General features: G+C 36.7%; 1 protein-coding gene across 1 annotated transcript in view; it reads right to left on the reverse strand.

The window, feature by feature from the left end:
- The window catches only part of itga3a (integrin, alpha 3a), a 50,501-nt gene that overhangs the window by 27,040 nt on the left and 1,044 nt on the right, over window positions 1-22,417 (reverse strand). Inside the window, exons 2-7 of the mRNA XM_053515179.1 lie at window positions 9,238-9,365; window positions 7,438-7,523; window positions 4,320-4,566; window positions 2,951-3,043; window positions 2,408-2,633; window positions 1,524-1,717 (exon numbers count right to left, since the gene is read on the reverse strand). Coding sequence (XP_053371154.1) covers window positions 1,524-1,717; window positions 2,408-2,633; window positions 2,951-3,043; window positions 4,320-4,566; window positions 7,438-7,523; window positions 9,238-9,365 — 974 coding nt within the window. The remainder of the gene's footprint in view (window positions 1-1,523; window positions 1,718-2,407; window positions 2,634-2,950; window positions 3,044-4,319; window positions 4,567-7,437; window positions 7,524-9,237; window positions 9,366-22,417) is intronic.

Genomic DNA, 22,417 nt, shown 5'->3' on the forward strand with positions numbered 1-22,417 from the left:
TGTGTACAGTATATGTATATACAAAAAAGATGACAAAAAACATTCCCTGCTTGAACAGGCTAATTAGCTTTTCCACCTATTGTGACCTCATATAAGAAGAATCCCCTCCCCAAGCTTGTTGGCAGAGGCAGTTTGTATAAAAAAAACCTAAAGCATTAGAAGACACACCAGGGGACCCCTATGTTAACTTTTTAACAGTTTTACAGTAGAACCTTGGCTTGCGAGTATAATTTGTTCTGGAAGTGTGCTTGTATATTAAATCGCTCATATGTCACTAAAAGTGAATTTTCCCATAAAAAATAATAATCTCAGACGATTCGTTTCACAGCCCCAGAATATTCATACAAAAATAATTAATATAACAAATAAAGTAAGATAGAAAGTATAAAGTATACAAAGTAACCTGCACTTTACTTTTGAAAAGAACTGGGGTTAGACGAGGGAAGAAGCTGGAACAGGGGGGCTACTGCGCTACGACGTTCACAGATACACAGATACACACACACAAATGGAATCACTTCCCTAAACAGATTCATCTCCCGCACTGCTACAGCCTTTTTAACTTTTTTTCTTCATGAGGCCATTGCTGCAGTACAGTTACTATAGAACAATCACTACTCTTGGACACAAAATAAAGAAAAAAAATGCTTTATGCCACACACGTGGTCACAATATAATAGTAAACAGGACACGCGTTGTAATAGTCACGGATGTTGACTATACTAGTGACGCACAAGCACTAAGACTGAGCATGGGAGACAGTTACTTACAATCCCACAGCATGTGAGAGAAAAGATTTATTGGCTCAGTTGTGATCATGTGACGCTTAACAAGTTATAAAAAATATAAAATTATAAATTGTATATATTATAAAATATATAAAAAATGTTGCTCGTCTTGCAAAACGCTTGAAGACCAAGTTACTTACAATGCAAGGTTTCCACTGTAGTAAATTAGTGACCATTAGCTAGTGATGTTACTTGTTTTAACGAGCAGACAGGATTTTAAAGAAGGGTTATTACAGAAGCTATACAACTTTGAAAGAATTCATTTATTTTTGTCATGAAATGGCATTTGTGAGCAAGTTGATTTGTTCTGTTGGACATTCTATGAATTTTTAATATGATGTTCCAGTCATAATGATAAACTGGCTGACTGACACATTTAGATTACAAGAAATGAAACAGGACTTTCAAGCCTCCGGATGAAGTCATGAAAATGCTGTCTTGGCACTGCGTTTGGGGTGAATCCAATTAGTCTATAATGGTCCAAAGCAGGGAAAGATTCTACTGTATGCCTCAGCAGATTCTTAAGGTCAAAACACCGGGAGCATTGCTTGACCCATGTCAGTGCAGTTCCTTTACCTTCTGACCACTAAATAATGCTTGAATACAAAAGACAAAAGAAAAGAAAAAAAGCTTACACTCAACTACTATACATTAACACGACATAATACCAGAAACACTGCATGGAAACGTTGTGCCTGGTGTTTGCTATAATTAGAAAAAGTGCATTATTATTACCCTGGAAACCATCCTGGTTGACATCCCCGATGGAAGACACGGCCATGCCGAAACCTGAGTCGCTTGGTCCCATGAACATCAGATCTGTTTTGGGCTTGAATGAGCCGTTTTCATTCATGAACACATACACAGCCCCGCCCTCCTCTTTCCTACGGTTGAAATAAAACGGCGCTCCAACGATTAGCTCCTTCCATCTGCGCGTGAAAATATAGAACGATAAACGTTTATTCCACATTCAATTCTTTCTCAGAAGAGAGTAAAACAAGCTATTTAACTAAATGCTGTATAACATTACATATAAGTTCTACATTATTACATCGCACTGCTTAAAGGAATGTATAGTACAGCATTAAATATTAATGTAAATAACACAAGGAATCCAATAGTTGGTTTGGGAATCTGAGATTTTATATTATCTACTGTATGATTCTATAGTTTAGTGCTAACAGAATAAGCTTAGGTAAATAATTATTACTTATGAGTTGTCACTGAATGATGCTATGAGTATTAAAATGATTTAATAATGTGCATCCCAGTCAGCTGATGAAAGATGATAAGGATCCAATGCAGTGATGAGGACCAATGGCCTAAGCTATTAAGCTATTATTATTTAAGAAACATGTAGTTGTGATGGTAAAGTGTGATGATTTTTTTTGGCTAAAGAGAGTATATATATATATATATATATATATATATATATATATATATATATATATTTCTGACAACGCACACTGTCTATATATATGATTTCTCACATGTGCCCACAAGTTTCAGTGGTAAATGCATCAAGTTTCATTTTCTATTTATGGCATAAATGACGAGAAAAAAGGTGGAAAATGTAAAAATAAAACGTGTGAAATGACACACGTGAGAAATGCCCTTACCCGTCATTATTGATGTCGACAATAGCGATACTGTTTCCAAAGTAAGAGCCGACCTGTTCACCATGCAGTGCTAAATTCAAATCCTGCAGCTCTCTATTGCTGCCATCATCCTTGTTAATTATCTTCATGAGTATCACCGAACCCGTACTGTTATATCGTGGCGCTCCAGCCACAATTGTGTCCACATTTTTTTTCAGTATTCCTTTGTCTTTTCCGACGGAGTAACCTGAACATTAAAATACAGAATATTTACAATATTACTGTATATGAAAACAAAAATGATGAAAGAAGATCAAACTAAAGAAATATGGATAAATAAATAGATTACATCTATATGGATGACAGACGTATGCATAAACATCATTGAACAAACACTTAAAGACCCTCTATTGCAAAACATAAGTTCCATCCCTCAATCGGAAAGAACACACTGGGCTCACATTAGTAAAGAGTGAAAGTATAAAAGCCGCCCTTAGGAGTGCACTCAGACCCCACTGCACAGGACACATTAGTCTATAATTGACACTAATACACACTGCTTACCAATGTAGATGTTTCCAGTCTTCATGTCTTTAAGTTTGATGATCTGAGTATCAAACTCGTCTGTCGGGTTCCTATAAACCACGAATGAATTACCTGCAGAACAAAAAGCCATCTTTATGAGAAGAATTGGAATGTGCATGATTAAATTTTACAGCATTACAACTTGCACAACTGATTTTTAACATCCCCAGTCTACCTTCTCTTCATTTATTTTTTATTAGCAATTAATCCCTGCACTGAACCAGAGAGAGGGATGACTTTTACTTCTCCTTCACTCTGTTGTTCTCCTCCTCCACCCATGTCTCCCTTCTCTGTCCATCAGTCCCTGTTTGTCCTGAGTGTCTTTATAAGTACACTGTGAGCTGAATATCAATCAGATCAGACTGAACACTGATCACCCAACGTAGACAAACTAAGAAGACGATCATACCGACTGAGTGGCAGTCTCTTTGAAATACAATACCCGTAAGAGCACTTAAATGTGTCCCATTGAAATATATAGCAGTTGTGCTAGGGATGACGGAATTCTGAGATTCAACAGCTGAGATTCAACTTTTTTAATTTAATTCATTTTTCTGTACTACAGCAGTAAGTTGGTTTTCATGTCAAACCTGAAGAGCCATTTTTAGTCACAGTGGAGGTTTTTCCTAATACGATGGGTGTTCAAGTCAAACCAGGACTTTTAATCCCATTCAATTTTATTTACTGTATATAGCGCTTTTAACAATGGTCAATGTTTCAAAGCAACTTCGCAAAATTAAAAGGAAAGTTTTAGTCAGTTGTTAGACAAAACATGTGTAAATGGCGTAAAGTTAGGTCTGGACTGGGAAGGGAATGTAGCAGTAATAAGTGTTTTTTGTTTAATAAGTGCATTTGATTATGTGTACAGTTCCCTTCCGCAAGTTGGCGACAAGTTATCTGTCAATTTTTAAGGAACAGGCGTTCCACTTGCTGACTGTTCACGAGAACGACTGCCGTAGGCTCTGAGCCTCTTCAGCTGGAAGCGTCAATCACAGACGTACAGACTTCTTTAACACATCTTCTGCACCATTCCAATGTTTTCTTGTGGTTACAAGACTTATCATTGTACTGTGCTTGAAATCTTCTGTAAATCGGTTTTCCACCTTCGTTTTTTTTTAAAGTCCCAGTTTTACTTGAAAGTCCATCAAAGAAAATTTTATTTAAAAAATTGACAATAAAGTAAACCATCCAGCAAAACCTCATGAGCAACAATCACAGAATTACAATCATCAGTTATTACTGTTCCTATCCACTCGGACATTATCACTATATGACAAAACAAATAGTTTTCTTAGTATTTATGAATAATTTTTGGATATCTATTTGTATATATGTGTGTATGTCTAACCTTGCCAGTTAAAGCAGCCTGGAGCTCCAGCAATCACCTCGGTTTCTGTCATGGTGGCAGAGATGCCCATATTACACATCCCTTCCGAAAGTTGGTCACCATTAGGACTACACACCTCCTGGCGGTACTGCCACTGGTTATCATCTGCTTCATCATATCTCAGGTCGTTCCCCCGGATATAACACTTTCCAATCATGCGCAGGTTCACACCATTGTCCATGCTCCTGCTGTAGCGATGACCACAAGCCTAAACCAGATATAAAGTGTGTCACAAACAACCACATCCGTGTGTGAGATTTATCTTCAAAAACATAGCAGAGTAAAATTAATTATAGTATCATCTGAGATTTATTTCTGCGTTATGCCTATTGGATCTGAGATCATCTCTGATTTAATCATCAGCGGGATAAATAAGGATACTGAAAGTAAGTAAACTTGCGTGTATATATATATATATATATATATATATATATATATATATATATATACACACATTTACATTTAGGCATTTGGCAGACGCTCTTATCCAGAGTGACTTACATTTTTAATCTTATTACACATCTGAGCAGTTGAGGGTTAAGGGCCTTGCTCAAGGGCCCAACAGTGGCAACTTGGTGGTTGTGTGGTTTGCCTATAATGTGTATACAGAATGTGTGTGTGCCCTGCGAAGGATTGGCACCCTGTCCAGGGTGTACCCCGCCTCGTGCCCTAAGTCTCCTGGGATGGGCTCCAGGCCCTGAATACAGGATAAAGCGGTATAGACGGTGAGTGAGTGAGTGAGTGAGTGAGTGAGATATGTAGGGCTCAGTGTAGAGTGACACATCCTTTTTTTTCAGCAAAAAATAGGCATATGATACGCTGAATTTCTTTTTATTTTAAACTATACAATTTTTTTTAATGGGTCACATAGGCAAAAAAATAGCAAAGATACACATGATCACAAGTTCGTCTGTTTTTTTGTAAATGTAGAACGCTCAATTTGAGCATATTATAATTTTTCTGTCATAGAAACAGCCGAAAACAAATCAATTATTTGATTTGTTTTCAGCTGTTTTTATGACAAAAAAATTATAATATGCTCAAATTAAGCGTTCTACATTTTTGTGACGTCATTCCCATATTCCAGTAGTGGTAAAATGTACTCATTTTAAAAGTAATGACAACTTTAATTCTACCTTTTAATTTCAATTAAATTTTATTTGTATAACGCTTTTAACAATTGCCATTGTAGCAAAGCAGCTTTAGACAATCAAAAGAATTATTTAGGTTTGTACTGTATGTTAATGTGAATTTGATTGAATCAAAATGATGAGACTGTCCCTGGTGAGCAAGCCGAGGACGACGGCGTCAGTGGCAAGAAAAAACTCCCTGAGATGTCAGTAGGAAGAAATCCAGACTCAACAGGGAACCCATCCTCATTTGTGTGATAATGGATAACAGGGATTGGTCTGCGGTCTGACTGTGTTTGTATCTGACATATCCAAAAACCAGAGTCTGAAAATACATAGTTTGATAGTCTTCTACATAGTCTACATAGTCTTCAGCCTCCCCGTTAACACACGCCTTTCATATAAGAATATATTTACATCAGGACCTTGGATTGCGAGTAACGCGGTTTGCGAGTGTTCCGCAAGACGAGCAAAAATTTTAAATAAAATTTTATAAAAAAAAACGAGCAAGTCTTGGTTTACAAGTACCGAGTATAATGTATCATGCGTGCCCTTATCGTTTTGACGCCGAGCGTCACGTGATCACAACTGAGCCAATGTTTTTTCTCTCTTGCATGCTGCGGAATTGTGGGTATTCGTCTCCCCTGCTCGGTTTCGGCGCGTCTTTCACTGGTATAATCAACATCTGTGCACGTGGGTACTGTTTACTATAACACTGTGATACGTGTGTGCGTGTCATATATATTTTATTTTGTGTTTGTATGCGTGTGTGTACAGTGCGTGTGGACTGTTTATTATAACACACGTGTGTGCGCACGTGTAAAGCAAAAGCAAGTCTCATTAGAGACAATCCATTTTCTCTCTCTCTCTCTCAGCCTGCACTTTGTGTGTGCACATTGGACAGTGTGTGCGTACCCCTTCCCCCATCCTCTGGCCTTCACACACATCACTCCTGTTCTTGCCTTCACACACACACACACGCACACACACACACTCTCTAATGGAATCGCTCTGGCGCGATTCTTTTCAAAGGTAAAGTGCAGGTTAATTTGTTTTATTTTTCACTCTTTCAGCAGTGATTCCGTTAGTGTGCGCTCACTCAAGTGTCATTAGAAATGTTTTTTGTTAATTTTCCCAATAAGGCAGTGTTTCAGTCGGTGTGTGTGCGTGTGTGAAACAAATAAGAGAGGAGAAAGGTTTACTGTGTCAGATGAGAAGAGGCGTGTGGACAGCGCATGCACGCACAAACGGGAACACATCTGTTGGGATTTATTTTTAATTTTTTCTAAGGTAAAGTGCAGATTAATTTGTTATTAAATCTACTCAAGTAAAAGTAAAAAGTATGTTGATTTAAAACTACTCATAAAAATACTGATTATAGAAATATACATTTTTTAAAAGTAACTCAATTAAATGTAACAGAGTAATCGTAACTCATTACTACCCATCTCTGGCAGATTGGGTTAAAACAAAAAAAACATTCCTCTGAAACTGGTCAGGTACGGGGATGGACTGAAAATTAGAGCTGAAAACCAAAGCCAAAAACACATTGAAAAAGCCTGGAGAACTAGTCCTCAAGACTACATTAAAAATGCAGGAAAGTCTGGCTCTTTGGAAGCAAAATATGAAGAAATGACCTGTACACAACACTGTATTAATAAAAATATGACCTCCTCCAGCAGTACATTTTGACTAAACTATGACTCTTCATAGTGTACCAGTCTGCTTTGTTGCAGTGTATTTAGTCCAATATGTTGAACTGAATACAGTTATGTACCTGATATTTTATTCTTTTTATCTTAAAATAATAATTACACCATAGTAACCATATATTATACAACATAAAGCATGATTTCTATGATATAGCAAAATAATTAAAGATAATCAGACACATATACTGGAATAAATCTTAATTAGCGAAGCAGAGAAGCAGCTTGGAAGACACTCACCATCACTCTCCCGTTCTGTGAACTTTGACTGACTACTGACACTCCGAGCCACATCCCCTCTATATAATCCTCTGCATCCACACTGTCTACACACACACACACACACACACACACAAAGATAATTCAAAGAAAATTTTTACAGCTGCCTCATTTCCTACAATACATGTTTTTAACAAAATGTACAGTATAAGCATTTGAACTTGTAGGTTGGCTAGCAAAGATAAAATTTCTCGATATCCATATTTTACTAATCAGAGGGCAAAATGTCATCATTGGGGCTGTTTTATTCTTTGTAATAAAAGACTGTAAGCATTTATACATATATTATACAAAAAATATTATAAGCATTGTTATGCTTATAACATTTCCTCAGTAGTACTTGAGATTATCCATTTAATAATAATAACAATAATAATAATATATTTAATAATAAAATTAAATATAAATGAGAATAAAATGATTAACAATAAAATAGAAGACCATTAAGATCTGCAAGATTAAGTTCACTGTAGCATAAATTAAATAACATTAAAAACGAATAATTGGATTTTAAAAGTCAAATCAATGATATAAAAAAGAAAATAAATAAACAAATAAGTAAATACATGAGGTTATATAAAACAGACATTACACTTGATTAGCTAATTAAAAAGAGCTGTCTTGGCCATTTAAACTAGCTACTGTAGTTTAACCACACAGTTCAGTTGCTAGCTACTGTAGGTGTGTTGTAATCTTTTACGCTAACAAAAGTTACAGTAGATGTTCTTTAAAATGTTTCTCTTATTATATATATCCCACTGCTTAATGCCTTTTCCCCTAACTTTTGATGATCCATTTAATCTAGTTACCTACACAATTATTTTGCTACTTGGAATAATTTTTGCCATAAAGTCTATAGAAAGTAACTTATATTATCTATTTAGTACTGTTTCAGCTAGCATTTGGGTATTATAGCATTTTTCTGCATTTTATGCTAAATAAATGCCGACAATGTAAATGAATTTCTGTAGCGTTTCTACAAAATAGCGAAAGCAAATATATATTTGATTATCTTTTCTTTATTTAATTAGCATTTAGTATTTAAGACCTTAAATCAAACTGAAATCAATAATATACAACTAAAAAAACAAGTCAAACCGGGACTTTTGATTGTGCAGAATAACAGAACACAGTTATGAGAGTTAAAACTACATTAATTCCCCCATATAATCCCTGCTACACTAATGATCCTATCCCAGCATTTCACTAGTGCTTGTACACCATCGAGGTACAACGTTTCTAAGTATGCCAGGGCCATGGTCCGATTGTCTGCTTCATGTCTGAAATGCTGACCTCTCAGGAACACCTTTAATGGCCCCTTCCTTTAATGGAAAAATGGTCTGGTTTGATCAACAAAGACATTTTGTTTTTACAGGACAACCGCATACTGCCAAGTGTACCATTAACACATTACAGGTCTGAAAGTTACTGTCACATCCCCCGTGTGGTCCTGACCTTGCTCTAAGCCATTTCCACATGTTTGGGTCTTTTAAAGAGTTTCAGGGAGGCCAGACATTAAATTGACCATTTCAGACATGAATCAGGCAGTCTAAACATGGCTCCAGCGCACTGAGAGAACTATCTACATTGATGGTATTCAAGCATTGGTGTAACAATGGGATATGTGCATTAGTGTAAAACCGGATTAAACAGGGAAATAAAGGTAATTCTTGTTCACACTCACAAGTGCTACAGTAGTTTGACTTGCTGCCCATTGCATGTAAGGCAGAATTAGCATGATGGTTGGTGCGTGTACATTACCTGAGCTGATAAGGTTTGCCCGTATGCAATCTTTAGGGTCAGACGTGATCGGGCAAGCATACATGTCTCCTGTCTGATTCGCCCGCAACGTAGGCTCCGCTTTCTCCTGTGGTGCGCCAACCAACAGTCTATATCAAATAAAAAAGAGAGACCGTTTGTAGAAAGTACAGTAACAATCTTTTGATTTTTCTTAATGAATTAAAAATAATGTACTGGATAATCAGAGAAATAAAACAAAATATTCCAAACTATTATCTACTGTAATAAACGATTAGTTTGCATGATTCTTAAAAATGTTGATGTGTTGGTCAGGTGAAATTTGCTTATCCTTAAACGCAGTAACTGTGGCCAGAAAAACCAAAGTTGCAACAGAAAGCTGCAAGAGTTAGATGGCTAAAGGAAAATTTCCTTTCATAAACTTTTTTAATGGAAATCATATTGAAACAATGCTAAAATATACTAAACCATCTCATGTTTTTTTTTTCACCATGGCTTCCTGAGCTCAGTGGGAGTTTGAAACGAAACATGCCGTGTTTTGCAGCATGTGCGTTTCTGAGTGTGTCTGTGCATGTGCAGACATAATCGTGTGTGAACCCACACCTTTTCCTACTTCTTTTTCTCTCTCTCGCACACACACGCATACACACGCGCACACCACTCCCTTAAACTCCTCAGGCTAAAGATTCCACTGAATTCGCAAAATGAATTAATTTCTTGTCTCAAACTCAGACATTTCATTAGCCATAGGCTGTTGTACACAATCTTGAGAAGCTTTCTGGTTAGTAAACAAAGCGCTAAATTGAGTTTAAGACTGTATAAACTGTGTCAGCGTTTGCAGTGTGGTTAACATGTTAGCTTGCTAACACTAGCTTAGACATGTTAAGAAAGAATGTTTGTTATTCTGTTTGGGACAACCTACAGTGATGCGGTTGCTAAGAATGATAGCTCTGTATGATTTGGTCTGATTCATTTCCTCTGCATTTGCAGAGACAAGTTAATGCTTTACACCCTCATCACTTAAAGTCTGTGTCTGAACTCATTCACGTCGCTCTGATGAGATTACTCATGGTAAGTTTAGATTTAGGCCTGTGCATAAAATCAGGTATAAGTTTCAAGACTCTCACAGCTGTTATGATGATCCCTCGAATCATTCTCAGCTCACTTTCTCTGTGTTCAATTCAGGATGAGGTTGCCTAGTTAGGGTGGATAAAGCTTGCACACGAGCGCGAGCATGTCGTTTATTCGAGGGCGAACCAACAATCGTTGTGATAGTTCCATGCATGGGTTAAATCACAGCCAAGTGGCATCAAGAAGGTCGACAATACAATAAAGCAGTATACAAAACACAAACTGCAACTAAAACACATGAAAATTGACATCTTCTGACGTCTCCTTCTCTGACATCACTATAAATAGGATCATATCCATTTTGCTTTATTGCACTGATATGATTGTGTCCTTCCATTCTCTTTTTTATCAATATTACATACGACTTGCCGGTAGACCTTATGTACGTACATTTTTTTAAGTTCCCACCCCTATATACAATCGCCATGTAGAACACTGTATACACTTCCACTCAAAATTCTACAACAATACTGGGGATGAAATAACACATACTGTATGGCATTAGGTAATTGTGTAACAACATCATCAACAACAACAGTCAGTTGTTATTTTAAGACACGAAGGTCAGCTGTTCTGGAACAGTGCTTGCAAGAAAGGTATTGTCAAGTGCATTTGTAAAACCCATTAAGCACCGTGATGAAACTAGCTTTCATGAAGATCTTGCCAGGAAAGCAAGACCAAAACTTACCTTTGCTGCAAAAAAGAAGTTCATTTAGAGTTACCAGCCTTAAAAAACAGCACCTCAAATTGAAGCCATTATGAAGGGTTTACAAGATCATGAGTAGCAGAAACGTCACAACATAAACTGTTCTAAGGAGATTATTGCATATTTTGGACACCTCCAGGATTGCTTTACTATGTAGAAAGAAATAAAAATCAGAAACGACCATGGAGTTAGAAAGTGATACAGAACTTTTGATCTATCTATGAACCTATCTATTAATGGGAAAAAAAGGACATAATGTGTAGCATTAGTATTATAATATTCATATGTCTGCTTTATGCCATCTATTTGTCTGGTTTGTGTGTTCCCTCAGTATCACTCTGTCATGACATGTGCTTACCGTTTCATTCCATTCTGATTGATATTCAGCTCACATTGTGATTACTGAGAGCTGCTAAAGACAAAGAGGACAAACACAGAAAGGCAGACGTGTAGATTGAGAGGAAAGAGTAAGAGAGAGAGAGAGAGAGGGAAAGAGAGAGAGAGAGAGAGAGAGAAAGAGAGAGAGAGAGAGAGAGAGAGAGAGAGAGAGAAAGAGAGAGAGAGAGAGAGAGAGAAAGAGAGAGAGAGAGAGAGAGAGAGAGAGAGAGGACCAGAGTGAAGAAGAAGTAACAGTCATCTCCTGTTGAGTTATAGGGATTAATGTAATTCAGGGCACTCTGTCTTCTGTCTGAGGAAAGCAAATAAACAAGAAAAATGTTTTTTCTCCGTCCCTAATTAAATATTTCTGACACATCCCTGCCCACCACTACTCCTGACGAGTTTTTCCTCCTGACTACCAGCACAGAGATTTAAGCTCAGGATCAGACTAACTCTGTGCAATGTTTTCAACTTAAAGAACTCGTGATGTGTGGAAATATGATCAGAGTAATCGACATACAGGTATGATGGTACGCAAGAAAAAAAAATAATAATAATATATATATATATATATATATATATATATATATATATATATATATATATATATATACTGTCTATTCGTAGATAATTCAGATTATATCCGGAATAAAGCAAAACCGAGAAAAGTGCCTGGCCTTCTTTAGGCCACTTCTCTTCACCTCTTTACAAACTTTATTATTTCTTATTACTCTCTGTTCTAACATGTTAAAGCAGAGGCAATGTCATGCACTGATAAAGAGAAATTTAATTCTTCCAGAAGGGGTGGCTCTTGTGTGACATTTCCATGCATTGTTGTCCCCATCAATCACAGAACATTCTTTATAAACACCTACATTAGATAATCAACATAAACAAGAACTAAAATTATATTTTAGAATCAAATAGTAGCATGGCTTATAAAAAGAGCGAATTCGGTTATATTTACTGTACTTTGTAAACGGCAGCCTATAGACATAACAAAAGCAACATGGAAGATATGGCTGACAAGCGTCCCAAGCTCTCTATACAGTAGATAAGACAAACAAAAGACAGCTGTACACTGGGCATTACGCAATACCCAAAGCTATCTCTAAATGAGGCTTCAAATGTTCATGTGGGAAAACAACACAATCATCAATACGGGGGTTTCACCACAAAGTGTTTCACTTTTTTAACATGTTCTTCAAAGCTGCAAAACCCAGTATTCATGTACTGTATGTAAACTCCAAATTATTAATTTCTAGAGTGTGTTTATTGAAAATTAAAGCAAAGTATCACTTGGGTATCGAGAATTGTGATCCTACACCGTGTAATTGGTAAAGAAGTTAACCTGCTACATAATTAAGTTTTTCATAGAAGAAATGCAAATAATACAATTGCGGTTAATAGTCATCTAGTGGCAATATCATTGCTTTAAATAATACACGTGACCCTGGATCTGTAATGCAATGCCATGCACACATGTAGTGAAGTAGAAAGTACAGGTATTTGTTGTAGGATGTAGCGGGTTAAAAAAGTAAAATGCATTCAGTAATAAAACTGCTACTCAAGTAAAATCCAGATACATGAAAACTGCACTTATGTACGATAACAAAGTACATGCAGATTCTTGCCTGTTTTCTCTCATTCTGATTATGAATTGTCCTGTGTTAAGCCTGGCTGTGTCTAGACTCATGCTATTGACATTGACTACACTTCTTGGAATTTCCCATCATTAAAAACACCTGCTGAATCTACACACTTGCATTTTGCTTCCACATACCACTTGTTACAAACCACTTCTTGTTCATCACTCTTTGTCCATCTGAGCTGTAATCTTGTGCCGTGTTCTGGGAATATTATGAATGGCATGTTTAAATTGAAGAAAATGATTTCTTTCATGTTGAAGGAGTTAAATCACACGTTTATACTGTCTTTTTTTCCATCTTGATTGTATTACTCTTACATGCATTTGTTAGAAATAAACAATCTACTGAAATAGCATTGTGTTGTACAGTTTACAATTGGTGCTGTTGTTGTGTTTTATGAATGATTTAATCTGAATGATGTCTTTGGGTGTACATCAGTTTTCTTCTTCAGTGCATAATAGAAGCCCCGCCCTTCCAGTAAACATTGCTAAAGGCAGAGAAAAAGAAAGAAAGCAGAAACACAAAAGGGTGATTTTAAGTAGATGAACCACAGTCATGTTCAGGCAGGCGGAGAGGAATAAAACGCAGCATACACGGGTTTGAGCAGATAACTCCTATACATAAACCTTTGTGCTAACAATGATACAGAACAACATGACCACACACAGATACACACACACTACGGGCAATCTGGGAACACCAATTCACCTAATCTATATGTCTTTGGACTGTGGGAGGAAACCAAACCTGTTGTTGGTCTTTCGGCTGCTCCCGGGGTTGCCACAGCGGAATATACAGTCCGCACAACAACTTGGCATAGGTTTTACGCCGGATGTCCTTCTTGACGCAACCCTCCCATTTTATCCGGGCTTGGGACCGGCACTGCGTCCAGTGAGTGGAGGGTTTGGGCACTGGCTGGGAATCGAACCCGGGCCTTCCGCATGGCACTTATTCACTTATCACTGAGGAGTCACCAGTGCCTGGCAGGGGCAGCCAAGAAAGGTTGAAAGTGTAATGTACTAATCATCAATAGTTAAGTTAAATAGCTGTCTAATTTTTAAAAGGAACAGAACATTTTCCGGCAAGGTGTTACTGGAATTTTATTTCAGGGTGGGTAACTTCATGTTTAGACATGCCACGCTAACTTGTGCTTGATTATTTCTTCTTTAGGCTTTTTTCCTTTCTCTGTGTCACCAAACTGGATCATTTCATCCCGAAATGTCAGTGCCAACCTGGCAGGAGTGAGGTTAGAACCCCTTGTCCTCTTATCAGAAATCCAGAGCCTCACCTGACTAAGCTCCCACTTTCCCTATCATGATTATTTTCCTATACCAGCACAATCCCAAGTGTTTCGACTCCTTACACAATCAAATCCTGCACCCAGTGATTCCTAGGATAGACTCCAGATCCAAGCAGACTTTAAGCAGCTAAAAAAACTGAGTAATTATGAATAAAAGAATATTGCCAATCAAGCACCATAGTTTACAAAACTTCATGATTTGATGGAGCCAAAGGGAAACAAATCTAAACTTAACTAAGGGAAAATATTTTCTTTACTGGGTTGAAGCATGTTAGGTGTGTGTGCATGTGGTCAAAATCAAGGCCATTCCCTGATTCACTATCTTGCTTATCATCCCAAGGCTCCTTTTCTCCTCCTCCTCATTCCTTTTTTTTTATACACTTTAATGTGCACACCAGAACAGACTGTTATTGATGATGCCGCATCTCTATTAAAGCTTAATAAATGAATATGTGAGGATCAGCTTCGGACTCCAGACTACTGCTCAGATTTTTCACATTTTTGCCAGTTGGCTCATAAGATATGTTTTGTTTCTCCCTAGACCGCCTACCTGACTGATCCCCAATGGACCAGTGTAATAGTCCAGGTAAGGAAAATGTAATACGTTTTCATCATCCTCATGTCCCCAAACATGATGTTTAAGGCTTCCTGAGTTTCTTACAGGTGGACCCCCAAAAAGTCTGGTTTCCACAGTAACCGATATCATAAACTAGATAATAATCACTGTATTGGTGTTTAATGATCTTTTATCTCTCACGGATGCTGTCTGTCTGAGAGACTGTGACCTATAGTTGTTGAATTTTTTGCTTATGAAAACACACACACACACACACACACACACACACACACACACACACACACACACACGAAGTCTGACACAGGAAGTTCTGGTTACATTTTTTTTTTATTTAACAACACACACACACACACACACACACAAAGAAAAGCTCTTCCTTTATATAAGAAAGAGAAAACCTCTTCCTCTGTCTATATGAGTTCAGTCTAGGGCCAAAAAAATCCCCAACTGTTTCACACTTTGAACCTTAAAATATTTCCACTTCTGTAAAAAACTATCTCCTTCTCACGCACACACACACACACACACATAAAAGAATGCACATTTCCTTAACACTCTGGTTTCTCATTTATCCTCATTTCAGCACTCTTTGTGTCATGTATGAAATGCAAATTAAGCAGCAGAAATATACTTTTTTGTTATATTGTTGAAATTCTATAAAACTATTCTATATGAAAGAGTACACATATTATAATGACTGCAACATTTGGAGCAGATGTTCACATTGCAGTACCGTACCTGCTCTATATTAACACTACCATGCAAAGGTCATGAGCCACCCCTCATTTCTTCATATTAAGTTTTATTAAATCATGTGGATCAAATTAAAGAAATGAGAACAAACGTTTTACTGTGAAAATAAACAATAAGAAAAATGGTTGTTTATGTAAAAAACCTCTGCAGCAACCTCATTTCCCCTCTCGTTTGTTTCAATCGCTGAACATCCAGCATCACCAGTATACTAATCACCAGCCTGATCACCTGTCATCATCTGCACCTGTTTCTTACTGTGTGGTTTAACAAAGAAAGAATATCCCTCTAAAACTGGTCAGGTACAGGGAGTGCACTAAAAGAGACTTTCATATATCTAAGCATTTGGCAGACGCCCTTATCCTTACATTTTTTTTAAATCTCATTATACATCTGAGCATTTGAGGGTTAAGGGCCTTGCTCAAGGGCCCAACAGTGGCAACTTGGTGGGTGCGGGGTTTGAACCTAGGATCTTCCGAGCCGTAGTCCAATGCCTTAACCACTGAGATACTCCTGCCCTACCCTACTTCATGAAGCCTGGAGAACTGCTTCTCAAGACTATATTAAATATAGAAGAACACCTGGCTCTTTGGAAGTGAAATAAGGAGAAATAAGGACCTTTTCGCAGTACTATAATACACATCTGACAAACCAAGCCTAAACCCAGACAATTTATCTGGACTTATAAGACCAGATAACCTTTTTTTCATTGTTCCAAAGGCCAATCTTTACGCTCCCACGCAAACTGAAGTCGTTTTTTCTGACTAGTCTCACTAAGAAGTGGCCACCCTGCTGTCTAGTTCCACTCATACTGCTACTGTCACATTGTTGTTTTCCAACATAAAGTTCAAAAGGTAACTTCTTAATCTAACAGCCTTTAACTACAGTTAATTAAGTAAAGTTAAGTCTTTAAAGTCTGTTAAATTACTTTTTATTTAAAAAAAAAATGGGAATGTTACAGAATTTACTGAAACAGAAAGTGGCTCCTTTCTGTTATATTTAGTGTTTGTTCCAATTCGTGTCTTCTTCTTTATACGGCTTTTCCCAACTAGGGTCGCCACAGCAGGTCACCGAGTTCACATGTTTAATTTGCCAAAGGATTTTCTTCCCCAAGTAAGACTTCAATTCATTCGGGCTTGGACCATAACTGAGAGCACGCTTACTTGTGTAAAACCCCTAGCTGCCATGGTTGGTCCCTCAAACCCAGGCCACAACAGTGACTGTTGAGTGGAATCTATGCCTTTGCGTTATAATAAAACGATCATATACATAAGATCATTGCGTAGATTTGGATTGGATTCTGCATCTGCTATGAATTATGGAACACTTTTTCTTAAGAAGGAGAAAAACAGGGCCTGAGTTGTCACAAATAGCTATGAGCTATGTGTGTGTGTGTGTGTGTGTGTGTGTGTGTGTGTTTGTGTATATGTTTGTGTCCATGTACCACTGGGAAATAGATTCGGGCAGTCATTCTGTTTCCATTCATAGTAACAGGCAACCAGGAAATGGAAGATTAGCTCAGTTACTCGCTAATACATGAGCAGACGCAAAAACTGAATCATTATTGTAATAGTGAGAGATCAGAACTGAACACGCTAACTCTATCACTTCCCTTCCTAAAGACACCGTTGCAAAACACTTAACTTCCACAATAATCAAGCTGTCTCATTACATACCTTTAAATCTCCCCATTAAAAATTAAAATATAACAATAATATAAATAATAATAATAAAAAAAAATTATATAGCCCTTTATAGAAAGTATAATATGGTTCCATATGGTTGAACATGTGATTGGCTGATTGGATACAAGAATGCGCAGTGGTGCGGATGTTCATTGGTGTTTTGTTTAATGTAACATCAGAAGTAAAAAATCTTATTTCATGTTATACCACAGCGCTACTGAATTTTTACATTTAATTGGCTAGATTATTTAACAGCACATCAATCTTTTATCCTGCGAAGAACCATATTTGTATTTTTTTGTATTACTGCATCCTTGGCTATACCGCTTATCCTGTTTAATCTGTTTGGTTTTTTTATTTACACATTATTTTATTATTTGCACTTAGTGAAATACAGTGGTACCTCAGCATACATTCAACACTCCGCCTTAGGAATTTTGGCCTTGAAAACTAAAATATTGCAGAAAGAAATTTGCCTCCACATACAGAGCATTTTTAGCATACAAGCCTTTCTAAACTTGTTCGCGTCAGTGAAAAGCCAATCGAAGCCAAGGTTTTTTTTTTTTTTTTTGCTTTTTTGCAAGACACAGTACCATGGGTCCCAAGAATGTTAGGAAGGATGGTAGCAGGAGGATAAGGGAGCCATTTTCAATTTCATTTTTAAAGCAGCCGGTGCCAAGAGAAATCATAAGTTTAAGTTAAGTGAGGTTTAATGTCTTAAAAAAACTATTTAATATAAAATATAATAATTGTGTTGTAAATTGGTAATAGTTTTGAGTTGCTGGAACAGATTATCTGCAGTTACATTATTTAATATGGGAAAATGTGTTTCGTAATACGAAATCTCGCCATAAGAACCCACCTTCGGAACAGATTAAATGCGTACGCCAAGGGACCACTGTACTTGTAAATTCAAAATCTCAAGATGTGCAAGATTTTTTTTTTTCATCCTTTTTTTTACTTTCATGAATTTTTCAAAATGTTTAATTCATTTCATTTTTATGTAGAAAATCAAGGTCAGTGAAGTTACCATGTAATAGAGTCCTGAATAATCATTCATTCCAAGTGTAAAATATAATAATTATTATTATTTTTTTTTTTTTTTTGAGCAACAATTCTAAAATGAACTAAATCGCAAATGTCAAAAAATGTCTTGGAAATCTTATTTGAAGAAAAAAAAGTATTTGATGAAATGCCATATAAAGGGTTAGTGTAGTTGTCTATATTAATTAATAATAAATTAATGCAATGCCCCCAAGTATGAGGGAGACATAAAGTTTTCTGCCATGGACTTTCCAATTTTTCTAGTGCAGTGACAAAATTCATTCATTCATTCATGCATCTTCTATACTGCTTTATCCATCTGGATGTCGTTGGACTGTGGGAGGAAACCGAAGTACCTGAAGAAAACCCCAGAAACAAAAACAGACAGAACAAATTCCATGCACTCAGACCCGAGGTGGAAATCGAACCTTCAGTCCTGGAGGTGTAAGTAAGAGTATGGTGTAAGAGGTGAAAATCATGCTGAAAAGGGTGCACCAGCCTAAAGGTTTCTACTGTGAGATAGGGGAACGGGGCGGAGCATGTTAATTAGCTTATCTGCCATTTCTACTGGAAAAATAAAGTTTTTCTGGAATTTTTAGGAACTGTCTAGCTCAGCCTGGCTAACTAGTGCTGCAAACAATTTATTATGCTAGTTCTGTAAGACACACAACAAGAACTTGGGACGAGGTGACTGAACAACTAAAACCCTAAAAAACATTTACCTTAGGCTCACACTATTATAGGATTTATCCCAAATTGCATACTTCCATACTCTATTATACGCCATGTTAATATGCCAATTACTGTAGGTTTTGAACTTTAAACTTGGTCAGATGGTTTGGTACGAAACTTTGTGATCTGAGATGCAGCCTGTACACACACTTCTCTGTTCTGCTCAATCAAAGTTGGATTTTGTCATATCCTGAGTCATATCCTTGACCAATATGAGCCTGTCTGTGTGTGTGTGTGTATGTGTGTGTGTGTGTGTGTGTGTGTGTGTGTGTGTAAAACCACAGGTTTTTTTTTTATGCCTAAGGATTTCTTGAGATATCAGATTGCTTGTACCATCATGTTCATGCAGCTCCAGGGCTAAACGTGCACACACACACACACACACACACACACACACACACACATACACACCTGGTGCAAATAGTATAAACGTAGACGTTATCAGTGTTGGCACAAAAATAAAGTGAGTTTAGTGTGTAAGATGTCATTAAATCTTCAATGCAGTACACATAGACAAGGTACTTAAGTTGATATGAGGATATATTTGAAATCTTACATACTGTATCAAAACATATCTTGTAAGCCATATTACACACACTCGCGCACACAAGTATTTTTGTGAACGTACATCAGATCATCATATTTAAGCATGATATTAATATTACAGACAAAAATGCCTAAGTGGGGCAGATAAACTCTTTCCCATTGAAAAGACTAAATGTCCTTATTTTGGACATACAGTAGCTGAAACAATACCATAATTCAGTCCACCACAAGTGTGAGCAACATGGAATAGTGTAAGAAACATGGAATATGGAACAGTTATTTTTTATTTTAATAAATACAACTTTGGCCTATTGTAATATCTGATAAAGCAATCGCTACAACTATGACATCACTTCCTGTGTACCACAAAGAGCTGTTATCTTCTGAAACCACAGTGATTGGAGAGCTTACTGATGACCGTGGTCGTTATGACTGTTTCAGATGAATGATTAATAAAACACATGCCATGCAATTCAGCTTAATCATTCACACAGACACACCTTAGAGCAACAGAGAAAAGGGGAGAAAGGGAGAGAGAAAAAGAAAGAAAGAAAGAGAGAGAGAGAGATTTCCAGATCTCACCACACTTGTTTCTATTAAAAACATTACCAATCACCACCCGCATCAGCGCGCTGACCACCGGTACTCCGACTGCAGCAATACTTTCGTGATAAGTCGCACACACACTGCTAATCTTTAATGTTAAAAAAGAGAAGTGGGTGAACTGACTTAAGTGCTAGTGCTTAGACCTCGAAATTCTTAACATATCTTGTTTTCTTCCACTGCTAAAATCAAAATTTTTAATTATCATTATTGAAAAGTTTTAATCAAGAGAGAAGAATAACTTATTTTCCAAAACATTAGATGTACCATGAAAGATCAAAACAAAGGCCATCATCAACAAGTGGAGAAAATGGGGTTGCATAGTGAAGTTACCAAGGACAGGACATCCCTTGAAAAGGGACAACTTGAAAATTATCACGGAGTCTGACAAGAGCCCGACAACAATAACAATATTTGACCATTACTGCTCATTCCATGCATGTGACGAGATCATTCACACACTCAATATCCATACATACTTTAAATTGTATGTTTAGCCAAAACATATATTCCTAGAAAAATTATCAAACCGTTTGGCAACATGTCTTACAGCCTACTGAGTCCAAGGTACAACTTTTCGGTATGATTCTAAAAGATATGTGGGGTGAAAAAACAAGAAAGTTTATCAACCGAAAAACACCATACACCGTATTCACAGTGACGCATGGTAAAGCATTAGAGAAGTGGGAAAAAATTGACCCAGTGATGTGTCATGGTTGTTTTTTAAGGCAATTCACATATAATCATACTGAATACAAAATAGAATTTTTTAATAATGTTTTCATTTACATATGTTTGCATTTGCTTAAAAAAATACTGTTACTGAGTTGGGATATTTCTCAATAAAAATCACGATACTTATAGAATCATAATACAGATTAAATTACCACCTAGGTATCATAATAACATTGTATTAGATGGTGATTCCTATTTGTGAGAAGCATCATATTATGAGACAGCTTTTCTTCAATTAAAACTGGGGCTCTAGTCAAGACTGAGGAAATCATAGATAGCACAATATCAGGATTATTAGCCAGAATATCTTCACAAAGCACAAATCCAAATGAAAGAAAAGAAGATTATCATAGGTTGATTATTTAGAAGCTAGATATTAGACTATTACAAAAAAGACTGAGTGATGTAATACATGCTTCAACAAAGTGTTAAACAAACTTATGCACCCAGCCTATAATGTTTTTTCTTATTTCACCTTTTCAAAATGTGTTGTTATATAAAATTAAAAATAATACCAATAAAAATAATTTAAATAAATAAATAAATAAATAAATAAATAAATAATGTGATTGAGACTAAAAGCTGGTTTGTTCATTTCCCAGAAAAAACAGACGTCTGAACTTTTGTTTTCATCTCACACCACGAAAGCAAATGTCTACTAAGAGAACTTTACCAGATTGCAATGCATTTTCCCTTTTTTAAATTTTAAAAATTAATTTTAAGTTTTCTGAAAGTGTGGAAGCTGTGGAGAACCATTGTGTACTTTTTTAGTCAACTTTAGTAACTTCTTTATCATGGTCAGGGTCATGCTAAATAAACACACTGGACACGCTAAGCAATACATAAAGCAGAAAAACACCCTGGATGGGACACCAGTCCATCACAAGGCATCCACAAAGATTTACACATCCAGGGACAATTTAGAGAATCCAAGCCATGTGTTTGATCCTGATGGGCAGGAAGGCTACTCACTGTGTCACCTTCATTTAGATCATTTAGATTGTTCCACACACATTCCCACCAGTATAGAATCTTAATCATGCCAAAGCAATCCGGAAGTCTAGGCGGCAGAATCGCCCATACTTTCTGAATGGGTGGGGTCATATTCTCTCTCTCTCTGTCGCTTTCTCTGATCTGTCAATCAAGGAGACGCTAGCCAATCAGAAACAATGGTGAGATCATGTGTGGAAAACAGAGCAGATATAGCGCTTTATGTGTGTTATTGCTGACCTCTATTTCATTTATCCTGAAATATCAACCAGCCACAATTTTCATACTATCTAGAAATCTCACAGTAGTGTAATAACTGTCACAATACAGCGTGCGAGAGCTCTCATAATATCATTG

This window comes from Clarias gariepinus, chromosome 16, assembly GCF_024256425.1.
Source record: "Clarias gariepinus isolate MV-2021 ecotype Netherlands chromosome 16, CGAR_prim_01v2, whole genome shotgun sequence".
NCBI classification, from domain to species: domain Eukaryota; kingdom Metazoa; phylum Chordata; class Actinopteri; order Siluriformes; family Clariidae; genus Clarias; species Clarias gariepinus.